We start from the raw sequence: 19,603 nt of genomic DNA, 5'->3' as shown, positions 1-19,603 counted from the left end.
AGGAGAGCACTTTGTCAAATTGAAGTCTACCTAGAGGGCACAGAAGAGAACACTTTGTCACTTGATGTCCACTTAAAGGGCACCAAAGAGGGCACTTTGTCAAATCTAAGCCCCCTAAGAAGGCACCAAAGGGGGCACTTTGTCAACATTTCTCTATTAAGACGGCACTTTGTCAACCTATGCCCATTTAGAGACAACCAAAGAGGGCACTGTGGCCACATTAGTCTACTAAGAAGACACCAAAGATTGCACTTTGTCACTTGATGTTCACTTAGAAGGCACCAAAGGTACACTTTTACAACTTTTCTCCATTTAAAGGACATGAAAGAGGGCACTTTGTCAACTTTTCCCTTTAAGAGACCACCAAAGAGGACACTTTGTCAACTTTTCCCCTTAAGAGACCACCACAGAGGACACTTTGTCAACTTTTGCCTATTTAGATGGTATCAAAGAGGGTACTTTGTTATCTTATGTCCACTTTAATTGCAAACACAGGGGCATCATTGACACCCCTTGACCCCACCATTAATAGAATTAATTAAACCTCCAATAATGTAGATAGAAGTCAGAGCAATAGTCATGTGAAACTGGCATTATAATAGTGATGAACTCTAAAATATATGTGGGAAAAGAAGGCAATCATCCAGGGAATAAACTGGGGCTACTCAAGACAGACGGGGAAATGGTGTGGGGGTGTGTCTTTAAGGCATGACGACATGCTTTGAGGAGGACCCGGTGTAGTAGCTAGATGCTGTTTTGTGAATACTAGTAGGTGTACTAATTTTACTTTTACTTGCCATATTTTTCCTGTTATGATATCTGTGTTTAACCCGGAAAAAAAACGCGGATAATATTTTCTTTTATTTCCTCGTTATATCACTTGCTATAGTGTCGTTTCGTAACCTGTTACAGTAACTGTTGGTAAAACTCCAGCGGGTAGTCGAGCTAGGACTGAACACAGTGTGCTCCCCTCCTTAAATTTGGATCGCAGCGCTGTGCAGCTCCACACAGAGCAGCCCCTGCCTGGAACAAACCATTTGATCTACCGGACAGGGGGGATCGCGGTGTAGAGACCCAACAGGAAACGCAGAGGTAGGAAGCGTGATGTCGAATTCTCCACAATTTATCCTTTCCTAAGACAAACCTGGCGAAGCTTAACGTTCAGGTGGATTTCATTCACCTTAAGCTTTGATTAAAAGCATCGCTACACTTAAAGCACGCCTGTGCTGTTGAGCTTCCTTCAGTTAGCGGTCCGTTGGTATAAGTGTTACATATCTATCCTTCAGTGCCATCATGACCGAGCTTTAACGAGCACGAATGGCTGCTCCTGTGTCATTATCTCCTCATTTTAGCATCATTTCATTATTCTGACTGTGATAGAGGAAGGTGACGGATTTGCTGCGCCCGTTATTGCAACGTATTGTAATCACATGGCAAAATTAGGACAATGTGCAGGTAGAGGAAGGGTTAATTCAATATACGTCACATTTAACGGCCACAAAGCACAAACTTCCTCAGAAACGGAGCTAAAACATATCTGCATCCTTAAGCAACACCTGCACTTAGCGCTGACTTAGTATGTAAAGAAAAAAATCACAATAAAGACCAAAAACATCCAAATTAGCCTGTTTTGTTCTGTACGCCACATATAATCCCCTCATTATGCCTTATAAAGTGTTAGCATTGACAGACAACATTAGCTAAAGCTTTCTGTCACATTTATAAAATAAAAGGGCAATTTTAAAGACAAAAAGGGCGATATACTTGTGTCTTCAGAGGTCAGTGTATTATCTGGCAGTTCCATTTCCTGGTTGAAACCAGCATCCAAAATCAGGAAAAAAACTTCTTCTGATTTTTTCAATTTTGACAAAAATATTCTTAAAAAACGGAAAACAAGCCACTTTCCCATTTTCTCATCTCAGTCTGAAATAATGGAAAAAAAGGGAACATATATTTTTTTTAATGGACCAATTAGTGTGTGTTTTTCAATTATGTTATTTTGTTTTCTTGTTTTACTGAAATACTTCTGAAAAAGGCAATCATGTAACCCCATGGGAAAGGTGAACATTTCAAAATAAAAGCCCTCATGTTAGAATTTGCCTAAATCGCCATAAGCCTGGACTTGTTAGGTATTTATCCATGTACTCAGAAGGAATCAGATTTTGAAGTAATGATTTTATTGTTTGACGGAAAGGTTTATTTGTTATTTTATGTACATAATAAATAAATGATCAGAGTGTACATGGATAAATACCTCAAGCAGTCCAGGCTAATCGTTTCATATGAATTTATTTTCCTCCTGATATTAATATAGTCCATTAACTTAACAGTGCTTTTATGGTTGACATTTTTGAATACATTTATATGAGCAAATGGGCCTATTATTGTACTGTAAGCACGGTAGAGGGCTACATAGGCTTAAATTTTCACCCAAGGGCTTTTATTTTGAAATGTTCACCTTTCCTTTCAGGTCACATGATTTCATTTTTCTCATGTAATTCATTAAAAGAAGAAGACAAAAAAATGAGAAAATGGCTTGTTTTTTGTTTTGTTTTTTTTCCCCATTTTTCGTCAAAAAGGAGAAAACGGTTCGTTTCTCCCAATTTCTGAGGCTCAATAAGTTTTAATACGGTGGAAAAGTGAATTAATTTCAGTTGTTAAATTCTGAAAGTGAAACTCGCATAGATTCAACACACAGAAAGTGAAAAGTCGTTATTTCTTTTGATTGTAATGATCATGGCTTGCGGCAAAAAATCCAAATTCAGTGCCTGAAAAAAAAAAAAATCACATGAGACTAAAAAAAAATGATTTTTGATACAACTCAATTCAACTTTATTGATATAGCACATTTAAAGAGGGGTTGTTACACTTTTCCAATTTTTAAAACATAAATATAAAGTCACAATGTTGTGTGTCCATACTTCACGTATGCAAATTTTCAAACCGCAAGATAAACGTATGTGGCAGAAATCTTGGAATTAGAGTATAAACTGATGAAAACGGTTTGTTGAAAATCTCTCCGAGATTCTCCCGAGACGAGATTTCTATGGAGCGACCTGATGAGGTCATCGCAATATTATCTCCTGACTGGTTCGTGGTTCGTCCGTGCTGCTGGCAAAGCGGAACAGACCACCCCCACATGGCTTCTTAGCCATTTAGCCATTTAGTAACACAGTAATTAAACACTTACCAAACAGATACGTCCTGCTCTATCCTTCACTGCTGCCATGTACAGCTACTCCGTGGGTGTCGGAAAGATGGTGTAAAGCCTTGAAAAAGGCATAATACCCCCACTTTAAGACAACCACGGTTGACCAAAGTGCTTCACAGTATAAGAGCAAAACAGGAAACAAGAATACATCACTATTAAAAAGTAAAGTGAATGAAAATAGAACGTTATACAGTAATGGTAAAAGTAACAGAATGTTGGCCATCTGGAAAGTATGTTCATTTATATGCACTTAGTACTTGGTTGGGGCTCTTTTTGCATGAATTACTGCCTCAATGTGGTGTGGCATGGAGGCGATCAGCCTGCGGCACTGCTGAGGTGTTATGGAAGCCCAGGTCGCTTTGATAGTGGCGTTTATGGGTCTGGTATTGCTCATATTCCTCTTGACAATAATACAGAGTAGGGGTCAGTTGATACTGTTTTTCAGGGCTGAAACGGACTATTAGTGGCTCATGAGACTGATAACCAACATTTGGAACCGATGTACAAAAGTAGCTAAAGCCTGCTTTGCACAAAGGTGACAAAAACAGAAAAGCTTTCTTGGTGAAAAATGAAAACGCTTCAAAATTTTTCAGTAGTGTGTACATTTAAACCAACATTGTTTTGTGGCTTATTTTTGGCAGAAAACTCGCCAAATTCCACAGAGAACTCATACCCATCTGTTACACAGTATAGCCTAGCTTCCCGGCCGCTACAACCACAGAGTGCTTCTTAGAGCAGTGTTGACTGAAATCACTGGAGGCTAATGCCACTTCTACTGCTAGCTTATCTCAAAAATGCTGAAACATGCCTTTAGTTTGGTGACGTAGTGATCTAGTTTTTATATTTTGTGGTTGAAATGGCCAGAAACACACAGGAGTTGCAGGTCTACAGCTCTTTTTGTTAGATTGTGTAATTGCAGCATTGTGTAATTTTGGTGCTTGTAGTCTTGTGACCAAAAATGGCACCAACAAACTAACCAATCATGGTAGCGGTAGACTCGAAACTTCTATATTCTGCAGCTAACGTACTTTGCCAGTGACTTTTGGGGGTTTTTGTCAAGAAAACTTCTGTTTCAGAAAGATCTATCTTCATAGGAATCATTGACATTGAATTTTCAGGTATGTTGAGTAATAGCAATGCTTTTATTTTGAAAATCAGACTAATCTTTTAATGCTTTTAGGGTAGACGATCAATACATTTTCTTGTGAATTAAGATTTTGAGGTACATGAGCTAAAGGAAGTCTTTTCCTGATTTAAAATGTTCAGTGTAGCACAACAGAACAAAGAGTTGTATTTTATGAATCACTACAGCGAGAGGAAAAGTCCCTGGTCATGTGCACAAGCTGAAATTGACAAATTTAGTCCTTGAGTGTGCTGTGTAGCATAGATAACAGACTCACACCCTCCAACGTCTGTCCTTGACGCACAACAGATAAGTGAGGTTCCCAAACCAACTGCCAGAAAAGTCACCCAAATTCACACATCTGCCACGGCTGTGAAGATGTGAGCGAAACTTGCTTTGTTTGTGCCGTTTTCTCCACATTATGCCTCAGGAAGATTGTAGCCACTCACTTTGCTTCTTTTCCTCTCCGTCTTTCTCGTTTCAGGGGTGTGTTTGTGTCTCTGCCAGAACCGGTTATGGCCGACAAAATTCCTCCAGAGCAGGAGAACCCGCTGCTCCACCATCAGGGCTTACCTAATGGGAAAGAAGGCACCAAAGATGGGCTGCAGGCGAGGGGGCAGTGGGCCAGCAAGGCGGAGTTCCTCCTGGCCGTTGCGGGGCAGATTATCGGATTGGGCAACGTCTGGAGGTTCCCTTACCTGTGCTACAAGAATGGAGGAGGTGAGGCATGTGGGGTACGAGGAGGGGGTGGGTAAACCACATTCCTGTTTTTATCTCTCATCTTTTTAAGGTGTCATTTGCATTTCAACCTCCTAGTAATGGCCCTCATGGGGGGTAAATATTGCAGTTTATCAATTTTCAGTACCATGTATATAAGGCCTAATTTTAAACACTTTTCCTCTTGGCTCAGTTTAAGCAGTTAAAAGCCTCAGAGTAACGCTGTCGTCCTGTTTGTGTGTCCAGGTGTGTTTTTTGTACCCTACCTGTTGTTCCTGGTGTTGTGTGGTATCCCCCTCTTCCTCCTGGAGACTTCCCTGGGACAGTACACGAGTCTGGGTGGAGTCAGCGCCTGGAGGACTATTTGCCCGTTATTCGGAGGTGTGCTTATCTAAATATGTCATCAGGTTGCTATTTTTAAGCTGCAGGGAGTGTTGCTATTGCATAATGCTGCTATAGGTTGGATCAACAAACTGTCTTCACATTCTTACTTTTGGTGGTTTTTAACTGTGGCTGCCAAACGACTATTTCAAAAGTCGCGATTAGTCGCCACCTCTGGCTCCTGGTTGTGATTTCAAAATTGCAAAACTAAGTTATTTTGCTTTTTGTTAAGATCTGGAAAGCGAATGATGTTAAAGAGATATATTTTATGATGCTTACTTGTAGATTTATTATTTAAATGAGTGCTGCACAGCTACACCATGATGGTCTGAATTAGCGCTGCAATCGCCATGTCAGGCTGTGCAATAACTGCAGTTATTTTTGTATTTAGTACTACTTGAAAAGGGTCCAAAATACCCGTAGAGAGGCTTTTAAGTTTACAGTAGAGTACAGTAGTAAAAATCTTTTTAAGCTACTTATTATTTCCATGTTTTGAGCTAAAAACTCCACACTTAAAAACTAGCGTTATGCTCTGTATTTTACTTGATAACCTAGCAAGTAAACTCATGATACCATTCATGTATTATATCCAATAACAACCACATTATTACCAAAGCGAGCAGCACTAATCTGAAACCATAAATGAGTGGAAGGACTGAATACTTTACAATAAAAAATATGCAAGAGTGCATGTACAAAATGACTCATTTAACACCACTGATTTACGGTTAATGAAACAGCATTTACACTTTTCAGGAGGTCGTAAATCATCGCAAAGGGAAAACAGATTTCTACAAAGTAATGCCAATTTAATAAAAAATATGTCATGTAAAATAAGTGACTGCATAAATTTTCACCCCCCTTTAGAATGAGTGACCTAATTCAACAGAGGTCCAGCCAACTGCTGCTACTAGTCTCACAGTTATCTGATTGGGAAGTTTATGAAATGGCTAAAATTGAGCAGTATCAAAGTGGTGCGGCTTGATTTTGACTTGTCCTCTGAGCTTTCTGTAAATCTTTACACTGAAGACTTGGAGTGGCAGCCGTGGATACATTTACTGCCCATGCTTGATTTGTGAACTTCTCCTTGGGAGCAAAAACAAGTTTTAAAGGCCACAAATCTTGCCCTGAAGCATGTGCAAGTCCCTGCAAATATGCAGACTCACATGACATCTATGCAGTCTATGATCTGACAGTAGGACTGTCCTGAGCGAGGATGAACTGTGGACTCTGTAAAGGCCATGATGCGTTGTTTGTGACTGGACCACACCGACTGTTAAAGCCCTGACGGTGGGATGACGGACATTCCTTTAACACGTGAAGAGGCTTTCTTTGCAACTTAAGCCCTTGAGGTTTTAACGGTTAGAGGAATGACTGTCATTAACTAAGAGTTCTATTCTACAGGAGAGCTTCAAGTCAATGCTTTATAGTGGAGAGTAGGCCATATTCTATCAAACACAAAGGCTCAGTAGATTCAAACACTATTTTTCACAATTGTTGGTGTACAACTCTCATGATTAGTCAGTGGGGTATCTATTTCAATAAAGAGAACTTAAGTGAGGCAAAACCTTAAATCTACTTGCATTTTATTTGTAAAAAATGCATTTTTTATTAGTAGGTTAGCCTTCTAAAACCTATTAACCATACTTATCCAAAATACACATTCTTTATGTAATGTAAATGCAAGTATTGTTCCATGAATTTTCTACTGTGAAAATGGTATAAAAGAAAACTTTCAAAGTTTTTGAAGAGAAAGTCTATCTTCACGAAGTTCAGCATTAGTTCATGCAGGTCATTCGACCAGCTGATCCTAATTATCACCTCCCGGCTCCCTCAGCCAATCACAGTGTATTTAAAAACTTCTCTCCAATCCCTGTTTTCATTTCACTCCTCCACCCCAGCTACCTCCTTTAAACATTTTTGCCACTTTTCAACACTTATTTCTGCAAACTGTCATCACTTTTAACTGCTTTTCACCATTTTCACTGCACATTTTCATCACATTTAATCAATTTTTTGCAACTTTAAGCCAAAATTTGCCACATTAGACCCATTTGTGTCACTCTTTAACCTCTTTTCTCACCATCTCAGAAGAAAGCGTAATGAAAAGTATAAATCAGAGGATGGATACAAAAAAAAATCCAAGGCTCTTTACATCCCTCAGAGTTAAGTTATACACATCATGAGGAAATGGAAGGAATATGGCACATGTGTAAATCCGCCTAGATCAGGCTGTCCTCACAGCTGATCCTAATTATCACCTCCCAGCTCCCACAGCCAATCACAGCTTAACCTCCTCCACCCCACTTACCTCCTTTAGATCATACAGCTTAACCTCCTCCATCCCAGCTGCCTCCTTTACAGAATAAAGCTTAACATCTCCACCCAAGCTGCCTCCTTTACAGCATACAGCTTAACCTTCCCCACCCCAGCTGCCTCCGTTTTAGCATAAAGCTTAACCTCCTCCACCCAAGCTACCTCCTTTATATCATACGGCTTAACCTCCTTCACCCCAGCTACCTCCTTTATATCATACAGTTTAACCTCCTCCACCCCAGCTACCTCCTTTATATCATACATTTTGACCTCCTCCACCCCAGCTGCCTGCTTTGCAGCATAAAGCTTAACCTCCTACACCCCACCTATCTCCTTTATATCATAAAGCTTAACCTCCTCCACCCCAGCTGCCTCCTTTATGGCATAAAGATTAACCTCCTCCACCCCAGCCTCCTCTTTTACAGAATAAAGCTTAACCTCCTCCACCCCAGCTACCTCCTTGATATCATAAAGCTTAACCTCCTCCACCCCAGCTGCCTCCTTTATGGCATAAAGCTTAACCTCCTCCACCCCAGCTATCTCCTTTTTATCATAAAGCTTAACCTCCTCCACCCCAGCTATCTCCTTTATATCATTAAGCTTAACATCCTCCACCCCAGCTACCTCCTTTATATCATAGAGCTTAACCTCCTCCACCCCAGCTATCTCCATTATATCATAAAGCTTAACCTCCTACACCCCAGCTATCTCCTTTATATCATAAAGCTTAACGTCCTCCACCCCAGCTACCTCCTTTATATCATAAAGCTTAACCTCCTCCACCCCAGCTACCTCCTTTACAGCATAAAGCTTAACCTCCTCCACCCCAGCTACCTCCTTTACAGCATAAAGCATAAACTCCTCCACCCCAGCTACCTCCTTTACAGCATAAAGCTTAACCTCCTCCACCCCAGCCACCTCCTTTACAGCATAAAGCTTAACCCCCTCCACCCCAGCTACCTCCTTTATAGCATAAAGCTTGTTGCACCCTCATATTTAGATTCATTCTACTGTGGATTAGTTGCTTTTGAATTAAATTTACTGTATTCAGTGTACATTGGAAAAATCATTTTGTACATGCACTCCTACATATGACTAGTTTCTGACAGTAAAAGTGCAAATAAATGCCTCATCAGCTCTTTTTTTTTACATTTTTTTAATGGAAATTAACGAGTACTATATTTACGGCCCACTAGAATGGCATTGTGATATTACCAATGTCGAGACGGGGAAATTAAATAAGTTTATGGCCTTGACTGGACACAAACGTACCACAGATACTGCCCAAAAATTAGAATATCATTTAAAAGTTCATTACTTTCCTGTGATTTAATTCAAGAAGTGAAACCATGTATAATGGACTTTCCATGATGTTCTAATATTCTGAGATGGTAGATTGTTAATTTTTTGAGAGCTGTAAGCCATATTCATCAAGATTAAAACTAAAAATGTCGTTGAATATTCCACTCTGAATGAGATAAATCTAGAATTTATCAATGCTGATATTTTTCCGGTAAATCACAGGGAAAAAAATAACTTTTACATAATATTCTTAATTTTTTAGATGCACTTGTATTTTGAAAACATTAAAAGCTATTGATATGAGTTGCTGCTGCCTTCTATGCATTGACTTGCAGATCTCCTCTTCTGTGGTAGAATGACCTGATGCTTGCCAACATCTGTCAGCATCTCTCACTTTATTATTTCCCATCAGTCCCTTATATTACTTCCACTGCCTCTTTTCCTCTAATCTCTCTCTGCACTGGTGCAAACACTCAAAGCATCCCTGCATCTACATCGATATAAACCCATAATAACAATCAGTCTGTGATCGGAAAATCGGCGTGCTGTGCCAGCGGCGTGCGTGTGCAGATCAGACTGAGCCTAAGCTTTTTGTATGAAAGCAACTCAAGAGCGCTGAAGGCGACATGTTCCTGGAGCTGCGCCTAAGAGCAAATAAAACCAATTTAGGTCGATCATGTTGTTTTCTTTGTTGCCTGCAATCCACACACGGTGTAACAGTTAAGTATTAACTAAGCACACAGCTACAGCGGGGAGACAGAACATGCCATGATCAGTTTGTCATTAAGAGAAATAAAACACCGTCTAGAGGTATAAAAGGCTTATCACATGATCCTTCATGATGTGAACCATTCAGGGCCGGAAGATGAGCATTGCAAGTTTAGACGGCAGTCAGGTGTCAAGGAAGTGCTCACAAACTTCTACAGCTATCATAGTTTTACAATTTTATTTAGGAGATCAGCTGGACAGGTCGCATTGAAGGCACCATGATTGAATTTGGTCTGTCAACCTGTTTGGCTTTTTTGGTTCATAGGTACAGAGGACTGGATATCACTGGATAAATGATAGTAGGTCTCAGATAAAGTAATCTCAGTAAATATGAAGACTGTACCCTATGCTTTCAGTAAATGCAGTGAGGAATGTGTTTGTATTTAAAGGATATAAAATGATATAACTGACTGAATCTTAACTTTAGACCACTCAGTTAAGACCACTTGTCCTTCCACAAAACTATAGGAAAGTATTGATAATGGTATCGATAAGGACCAGGATCCATAAGGACTATAGATAGGTATCAATATCAATCAACTGTAAAACAGTTTATAACTGAACATTTAGTCTTAATCTGGACACACGCTGACCTATGACATGAGAGGTCTCCTTGTTGGTTTAGGAGTGCTAAAACGCATCAAAAATTAGGGATGTCAAGGGATTCAGATAGAACTAGCATGCAGAAGAATGAATGTAGGCCACCGATCATCAACTGGCAGCCCTAGGGCCATATTAGGCCCCCCAAAAGCTTCCTGTCAGGCCCCAGAAGATCATTCAAGGAGGAAAATAAGATGTTCTGGTTTTAAGGGTATTGTTTGTCTTTAAATGTCAGCAGCTGTTAAACCCATCACAAAATTAATATGATAACATTTTATGTTAAAAAAAAAAGTTTTAGAATGACTAAACATTTGATCTGTTTTTACAGAAATTCATTTGTCAGCCATTATTAGTAATTTAAAAAATATATATATTTCACTAAATAGGTTAAAACTGGTGGAAATGTTTCAAAAACGGACAGAAAAAGAGATAAAAAGCGGTTAGAGCAGCAAAATGGGTTCTGGTTTGGCACAAAGGGTCAAAAATTGGCTGGAAAAGTGGTGAAAAGAGGTTAAATTTGGAATAAATTGGTAAAGAGGAAAAAAGGGGGGAAAAGTATCAAAAATGGTGCAAACACAACTAGAAAATCACTGGGAGAGCGCAGACCTCCGCCATTAGCCCTATCTCCCAATAGTACAGAATCCTTTACAAAATTCCTGAATCCAGATGGTGATCCGGATCACTCCCAAAATCTAATCAGTTCTTCCTTATGCCATTTCTGACATTTCCTGAAAATTTCATCAGAATCCATCAACAACTTTTTGACTTATGTTACTAACAAACAAACAAACCCACCGGATCACATAACCTCCTTGGTAATAATGCAAAGGGGTTAAAAAGGTGGCAAAATAGTTGAAAAGTGGCAAAAATTGATGAAAAAAAATGTCACGAAGGGGATAAAACATGAAGGAAAAGTAATAAAAAGGAATTAAAGAATTGCAAAAACTGTGTTAGAGTGGCCAACAGGGCCAAGGAGAATCAAACATTAACCAAAATATAGCAAAAATAGCCTAGCAAAGTAGTAAAATTAGGTTAAAAAGTAGCACACAGGGGCAATTATTGGCAGGCAAATGGCTAAAAGGGGTTAAAGAGAGGCAAAATGGGCAAAAAGTGGCAAAACTTGGTTTAAAATTGGTAAAAATGATCAAAAATGGGTTGAAAGTGGCAAAAATACTGCAGAAATGGCTGAATGATGTAGTGAAAAGAGATTCAGAAGTGTCAAAATGAGTTAATATTGGTCCTAAATCACAAATACTAAAACAACTTAAACAATAATATGTTTATTAGCCCAATATATTTATTTAATTAAAGTGTGTTTGAAAGTCCGGCCCCCGGAGTCCTCGTCAAAACTAAATCTGGCCCTTGTGCAAATTTGCTTGATGACCCCTGATGTAGGGGCTCAGACATCCTTAAAAGTTGAGTTTTCACTCAGCAATAGTGGGTTTGGAGCTCTATGAGCTGCCACCTTTAGTTTTAAGTCTCGACTTTGGATCGACCAGGAAGCCCCTGCCTGAGGTTCAAAGGGTGCTGGCTGGCATACAGGCGGTTAAGTTCTGTTAAATAGACTCTTCAGTGCTTTACAAGCATTTAGTAAAATCTTAAAATCAATTCTTAAACTAACAGGAAGCCATTGTAAAGATGCTAAAAGGGGGTGGTGTGATGACATCTGTTAAAGGGATATACTGGGATTTTAGAAGTTGGGTCGTATGAGGTCCTTGGCCATAGTAGTGGCATTAACTTCCAGTGATTTCTATGAAAGTTGCTCCCGTGGTTATTACGAGCTCAGAGATCCCCGTGGCATAATGGCTGTAAATGGGAACATTCTATCTATGTTTTACGGGTTTTATGTAAAAATTGGCCAAGAAAATATGTTGGCTGGCCTCTATGCTGTTTCGAAAACGTACAAAGTGATTAATTTCTCCCCAAAAACCCCTCTGTGATTGAGGTGGTTACTGAAAGAAGGGGTGTAATGGAGATTAAACAATACAATTCCAGATTTTGAGTTGTTGAGTTGTAGGACATTTTGTGCCGTCCAACTGTTATTTTCATCTTAACTGTCATTTGACTGCAGCTAGGCTTCTAGGGTCCTCAGGTCTCAGAGGCAGGTATATCTGCATGTCTTCTGCATAGCAGTGGAGTGACACTTTGTAATTCTGAATGATTTGGCCAATGGGCAGCATATATATAGAAAAAAAAACATAGGTCCTTTGATGTCTCACTGACGCAATCCAGCACCCTTGCCAGTTTACATGAAAAGATGTCGCTTTTACATTTTAAGGCACTCTTAACACTGCTGAGGTGTTAATAAACTGTTTAAACTCACTATATTTGGCTCAGGTCTTTGCAAACATAGCCTAAGTGCTGTTGGAACAAGTTTTAGAGCTCTCAATCAAATTTTATCGGCTTCTTCTGCAGAGTTGTCATGCAATCAAGTACATCAAATCAAATATGGTGCATTTTATGAGCGCTTTCGTCCTGGTTGGTTTTGAGCATCAGTTGAGAAAACCAGTCTGAACAAAAGTTCCACTGAGACTCTGCTTTTTAGGCTTTAATTCCTCCACATGATCTCCAAATTGTCATCTGGTCAAACTCTATCTCCACTTGTGAAATGATTCAGGTCTGCAGAACAGTGAGTGTGATTGTTTCTCAGAACAAAACTGTGGCTTTATAACCTTGTAAAAGAACAGCCCTGGAGCACATTCAGCGTTTCCTAATGACGCTCGAGGAGATTTTCGCCTTCATTGCACGTAACACAACTCATGTAACCTTGCAAAAATCTCCTCGAAGTGTACGTTAGTGACAAAAGTTGCCAAGCGAAGTTAATTCAGTCGCTGCTGAGTAACCATAGGGAAGGAGAAGTCTTTGAAAAGGCTCAAACAGGTTATAAAAGACAAAATGTTCCTGTTAAACTAATTACTGTTCAATTCAAAGCTCTTGTAAAGCCGACCTCTGCGTTCTTCCTCTTCTCCTCTGCTCAGTGACAGAAATGTGGAGTGTGTGAAGTGCTGCTGGCTCCATATGGCCTGCAGATGCACACATGTTTTGTTGTCATCTCCTAATGTGAAGGCCATGTGTCGGATAAACTTTGCACACGCAGGCTTTGTGTAAACATGTTTGTATACAGCGGCAAAAATGCTTCTGCAGGAATTCCTCGCTTCACTTCAGATAAAGGCCTGCATTTCATTAGGGGAGACCACAATCAGCTACTTTGTCTGCTGTCTAACCCACTCGAGGCCTCAGAAGAGCGCGGTTCAGTCTTAACGAAGATAAACTGGATGTGGGTTGCGAGTCGAGTGTCTCTGAATGGATGCTTTCATTAGAAACTCGGCTGTAATGGAATAACTGCACTGAAGCTGAGATACTGTTACTCTAATGGTGTGATCTTCCTTTACGTTATTGAATCTGCTTGTTAATTATCACATCATGTGTCTTCTCATGTCTCCGCAGGTCTGGGCTACGCCAGCCAGGTGATGATCCTGCACGGCTGTGTCTACTACATCGTCATCCTGGCCTGGGCTGTCTTTTACCTGTGCTACAGCTTCCAAGCACAGCTGCCCTGGTCCCACTGCAACAACACCTGGAACACGGGTCAGTTTGGACTTCTGGATTGATCAGGAGAGAACTAATCAATCTTTTCTGTTATTATTGATGCAGGTGGGTGGAAAAGGAGCACACGGGAGACAACATTTAAATAAAGCCCAACTGAAAAGGCGTCTAAAAGTTAGACACAATTAAAACTAGGGCTGCAAGCAGCACTGAAGGGCCCTCGCACCCTGGCACATGTAGAGGGGCAGGTCCTAATCATACATGTGAGATTTAATGCAAGTCAGAAGTTCCATATAAGAGTTACAGTGACTTCCTGAGACATGGCGTGATAGCGAATTACTCACCAATAAAGAAATGGTCAATTGTCAGTAGGGGTGCTACATCAAAACCATGTAGAGGGGCCGACCTTAGTTCTACACATGAAATATAAAGGCAGTCAGATGTTTGATATGAGAGTTGCGCCTACGTCCTGTCAAACTGGTGAGATATTGAAAGGCTTGCCATTGCCAGTGAGATGTCCATCAATAAAACATATCTGTGTTATGGCCAATTGAGGCCTTTCTTTCAAAATCAGAGCTCAATAGGTAAAACACAAGAAGAGGAATGAAGATATGACCTACTTCACTTCACTTCCTGTTGCCAGTCGGGGCACTATGATATTTGTACATGTGAGTGTGTTCAGTGTGCTACTTTTGTCTTGCAAGAAAGAGCAGAAGTTGACAGAATATTGTTAAATAAAGTTAGAATAGGTTTAAGTCATTTGGCACCATCAAAAATGCCTTATTTTGAAATTGAGATGAAGCTTGTGGACTTCCTGTTAGGATTTGGGCATGGGTCTAAGAGGCTTTTTTGTAGGTCTGATGATGACCCATATGTGGACCAAAAATCATAAGTCTAGGCTGAATGATGAGCAGGGGTTGAATATTCAAAGGGAAATTTTAAAAAATCAAAGGTGGCAAAGCTCAATAGCCAGAAGGGGGCACTGTGACAAAATGATACTGATGTGTAAATGTATTCAGGATCAATGTGTGATCATCTCTGTCAAGTTTGGTAAAGATTGACTTAAGCCCCAAAAAGTTATAAGGCATTATTGGTGTATTTTCACTGCAAAAAAATGAACAAAAAAGAAGTTTAAGTTTGGGCGCCAGTCACGGCCCTGCCCTGTGGTGAAAACTCACAGTTCGTACAACGTTAGACCTCCAGGTTGTCTAGTATAAGCAAAAGAATTTTAGAGTCAATCAGATGAAATCCTTTGGACTAGTTCGATAAAATATAAGACTTGTGTATCACCCAAAAATGCCAAAATTTGGCCTTTAGCTGTTTATAGTGCGCTTCCTGTACATTTTAGAGGATGGCAAGTAGCTCTAGTCCCTTATTTCAATCTCCCTGTGGGGGGCCCCTGCTTGGTAGACTTGCATGATTCCACCAAAATTCAAATATTTCCACTTGGGGACAATTTTTTGTAAAGTTTGGTGAGTTTTTAGCATGTTAAATTTCCCACATTAGCAATTCTTCTGACAGAAAAATTATGCATAAAAATACAATAGGGCCCTTGCCGACCCTACGTTGGTGCTTGGGCCCTTTAGTGCAGAGCTCAATCCAAAATTGAAATTGCTACCAAGTGATGCAAAGCGCAATGTAAAAGTGTGCAAATGAGCAATAATAGTGCAAGAAAAGCAACCTAAGGACTAATTATTAGTGAATTAATTGGAATGGCCACTGCATTTAGACTTTTTCCAATTTTGTTATGTTGTAGCCCGACGCTACAGTCGAAAAAAATCATTGTTATTATCATTAATCTACACTCAGTACCCCATCATTACAGAGTGAAAACAGATTTTATATGGAAGCCTCTCCTCAGTGCGGAACAGCCCTCTTTCATGTGGAGTTCTCTGCAAACTAAACGCTTGGTCACTCAGTCTGTGAGGACGGCCTGATCTAGGCAGATTTACATGTGCCATATTCCGTCTGACTAACTTCAGTCTTCTGCAGAGTCGTGTTTCCTCTTCGACCAACACAACCTGACCGCCAATAGCAGCAGCGTGCCTGAGAACGCCACCTCCCCCGTCATGGAGTTCTGGGAGTGAGTGCATCCTTCGTGCCTTCTCAGTCGTAGATTTTAAAGATTCTGTGATGCACTAACAGCGCTGTGTGTGTTTGTTTTGTGTGCCCGTGCGTTCTAGACGGGAGGTGCTCCGCCTCTCCAGCAGTTTAGATGAACTGGGTCCAATCAGCTGGAAGCTGGCTCTGTGTCTGGCCATCGTCTGGCTCGTTTGTTACTTCTGCGTCTGGAAGGGGGTCAAGTCCACCGGAAAGGTGAGCGTCATCAGGCTGCGGGAGGCTGACGGCTTCACAGAAAAGTCAGCGGAAATTACAGCGTCTTGTGGTTTGTTTTGTGAGCAAATATGTGACATTTCTATCTGCATGAAGAAGCAGCAGAGGGATCACAGGAACTAGAGGCTGATTAGATTTAATGAAGAGGATAATGAGGCTGATGTCAGTGACATAAATTCATTCTTTCCAGCCTCCTGAGCAAGCTTAATGTTCTAAAGGGTCGCTTTTTATCCATCGTCTTAATAGCACATTATGTAATGTGAATCTTATTAACCCTAGAGTGAAATTCAAGAGTAGTTATGAGTTTAAAATGACACTTTTGAAAAGATTGCAGTGACTTGTATTTCCTGTTTTGATTTTTTCTCCACCAGAGTGGTGGAAAATTCAAAGACAGATCATCAGTCTTCTTTCATTTGTCTACCATTTGTCACTAGTTTCATTTTCTCTCCCTTGTTTGTTTTGTCACTCCCGCAGCTTGTCAACAACTCTTCCCACTCCAGCTTTCCAGGGCATCCCTCTCAGCTCTGTTTGAGGCCATCACTGTCCTGTCTGTGTTCTCTGTCCCTGACCACATCCCCTTTCTCTGTGTACATTCTAGGTGGTGTACCTGACAGCCACCTTCCCATACGTTATGCTGTTTGTGCTGCTGGTGCGCGGCGCCACACTGCCTGGAGCGATGCAGGGCATCATCTACTACCTCAAACCTAACCACACCCGCCTGGCAGACCCACAGGTACAAAAACACACTCGGATACGCACACTTTGGATGTTTTTAGACTAAAAAAATCTCTGCTGGAGTCTACAGAGGTTTTGATGCTCAGAGGGTCAGCAGCTCTCACAGGTAGGGGGGCAAACGTGCAAGGTGAGTGGATAGTAGTGCCCTGCTTCATTAACATAAATGAAATATGATACAATGAATCAGTCGAACAGGACAGAATATGATGAATATGTGAAAGCTCCCATAGAAAGTGTTTGGGAAGGGCGGGACTTTTCAAAAGCTTCTCTGAAGGTGATTGGAGGAATGTTCTGTCTTTCACATTTGTGGCCAATCAGAGCGACAAGACAAAAGGTTGTATGCACATGCTACTCTTGAGATTCCAGGCTACCGCTGCCTTGGATTGTTAATGGCGGAGCTTCTTGGCATCGCTTGGCTCTATGCTCTTATTTTAACAAGAAATGTAGTCCAGTTCTGATTACACTGCCGCTTAACTGCAGCTACATCTGAGCTAACAGCTAGCGTGGCAGCAGCCATTGGATACACCATCAAACCCTACCAGTAACATAAAGCAGGCTGGAAGAAGAGCGAAAACATCTTTTCTGTTATTAAAAAACCTCCCAGTTTTGCTCTCTGCTCTTATCTTAATCAAGAAATGGCCAGTTCTGACAAAACTGCCGCTGTGGCTACGCCCGAGCTAATCACTCTGCTAGCAGCCATTATATACAACCACTCACACAACAATTAACCCTTCCCACTGTAACTTTTTCATCGCGAAAAGCTTTTAGGATTGTTTTTACTCTTTAGAAATGTGATTCAACTCTACTAAAACTGATGCTATGCTAAAGCTACATCCAAGGTAATCACCATTGGCAATGGCTAATCGTCTACAAATAAACCTGGCAGTTTTTTCGCTATTTTGCAATGCAGAGCACGTAACTGGTTGCCAAATCCTGCTTTGCAAAATAGGGACAAAACACAGAGGCTTTCTGGGTAAAAAGTAAAAATCTGGAAAATTTTTGATAGTGCGTACGTATGAGCCGACATTGTTTTGTGGCCCTTTTTTACCAAAAACTCCCTAAATTTCACTGAGAAACTGTACCCATCTGTTACGCTGTATTAGCCTAGCTTCCTGGCCGGTGCAACCAGCAAGTCTTTCCTTAAAGGAGCAATGCTCACTAAAATCAGTGGAAGCTAATGCCACTACTACTGCTAGCTTACCTCATACAGCTCAACCTAAAAAAATGCTGAAATATCCCTTTAAAATGTTTTGAAAGGACAGAAGTTTTAGGTCTGAAATACATGTTTAAATATTGTTATAGATATCATTTTTGGCTAAAAATCTGTAAATAAGGAAATATCGGATATCCGGGTGCAATGCAGTATGGTATAATCTAAAACAATAGGATAAATCTATCCTGTATGGTGTGATACAGTATAATTCAAAGCTATTAAATACTATACAGTGTGTCCTTATAAAGCTGAGATTCTGATCGTGATCTTCTAATAAGCTGCCGTTGTCTCGCCCTCCTCTCTGTCCCTCTCTCTCTCTTCCCTCCACAGGTATGGATGGATGCAGGTACCCAGATTTTTTTCTCGTACGGCATCTGTTTGGGAAGTCTTACAGCGCTGGGCAGTTACAACAAATACAACAATGACTGCTATAAGTGAGACACTTTGTCATGCACAAAAACCACATAACCGTGTTTTGTAGCCACACAGCATCTCCTTCCACTCCACTTCAGACCCAAAAGGTCCTCACTGAAATGTAAGACGTAAGCTCCCTCTGGTCAGACGGCTTCCACAAAGAATGGCTGGAATGGACAGAGAAAACACACTGATACAGCCACACCTTAAAGAAAGCCCTCGCTGCCATGTTTCCCACACTCCACAGCTCCCACACACACAGAGAAACAGCCAGGCACTTAACTCCTGGCTGGTATTTACACTCACAGGCCAGGGCTCTTTAGTACAAGGCCAAAAACCAGGATTAAAACCTCACTGGATACTGTTGTGTGCCAGTTTGACTTAACACACTTCTGGCTTTTGTGCCACATTTTTCTGCTAATTCCTCCCATTTTCCCGTGAAGTTTTCTCTCAATAACATGTTGACTTGTTGTCTTTTTCAGGGACTCGTTCCTCCTGTGCCTCCTGAACAGCAGCACCAGTTTCCTGGCTGGTTTTGCCATCTTTTCCGTACTGGGCTTCATGGCTGAGGAGCAGGGTGTGGACATCGCCACAGTGGCCCAGTCAGGTTAGGATGGATGCTTGATAATGCCAAGATGGAGTGATGAGATCTTGGTTCAATAAACATAGGAAGTATTTCTTTAAGCAAATCAATAAATCAACCATAGATCATAGATAAATTGATCTGCTGAGTTGCGACTCCTCTTTGGAAAGCCTTTTGAGCATATATACAAGATGCTTGGTACAAGAGATGTTCCAGTACCATTTTTCCTTCCCAAATTAGCGTTGGTTGTCGGCCATTACTGACTATGAGAAAGAAGTGATGACGCAACAGCCTGCCATTGGTTGACAGACCCTCACCAGCACTACTAGCTGACTGTTTTTTGCCCTACTAGTAGTATGA

General features: G+C 40.7%; 1 protein-coding gene across 2 annotated transcripts in view; it reads left to right on the top strand.

Moving 5' to 3' along the window:
- The first annotated feature begins 961 nt into the window (after positions 1 to 961).
- Positions 962 to 19,603, top strand: part of LOC121506085 (sodium- and chloride-dependent GABA transporter 2-like) — a 34,739-nt gene continuing 16,097 nt past the window's right edge. The window contains exons 1-9 of one of the 2 annotated variants that reach the window (XM_041781608.1): positions 962 to 1,092; positions 4,819 to 5,054; positions 5,298 to 5,432; positions 13,866 to 14,006; positions 15,957 to 16,047; positions 16,148 to 16,280; positions 16,897 to 17,031; positions 18,577 to 18,680; positions 19,143 to 19,267. In XM_041781608.1, the coding sequence (XP_041637542.1) occupies positions 4,850 to 5,054; positions 5,298 to 5,432; positions 13,866 to 14,006; positions 15,957 to 16,047; positions 16,148 to 16,280; positions 16,897 to 17,031; positions 18,577 to 18,680; positions 19,143 to 19,267 (1,069 nt within the window). In that variant the 5' untranslated portion in view covers positions 962 to 1,092; positions 4,819 to 4,849. Of the gene's footprint in view, positions 1,093 to 4,344; positions 4,715 to 4,818; positions 5,055 to 5,297; positions 5,433 to 13,865; positions 14,007 to 15,956; positions 16,048 to 16,147; positions 16,281 to 16,896; positions 17,032 to 18,576; positions 18,681 to 19,142; positions 19,268 to 19,603 lie in introns of those variants that run through there. The other variant, XM_041781607.1, reaches the window with a different exon arrangement.

This window comes from Cheilinus undulatus, linkage group 24 (genome assembly GCF_018320785.1).
Source record: "Cheilinus undulatus linkage group 24, ASM1832078v1, whole genome shotgun sequence".
Lineage (NCBI taxonomy): Eukaryota > Metazoa > Chordata > Actinopteri > Labriformes > Labridae > Cheilinus > Cheilinus undulatus.
This window is presented reverse-complemented; position numbering and strand designations above follow the sequence as displayed.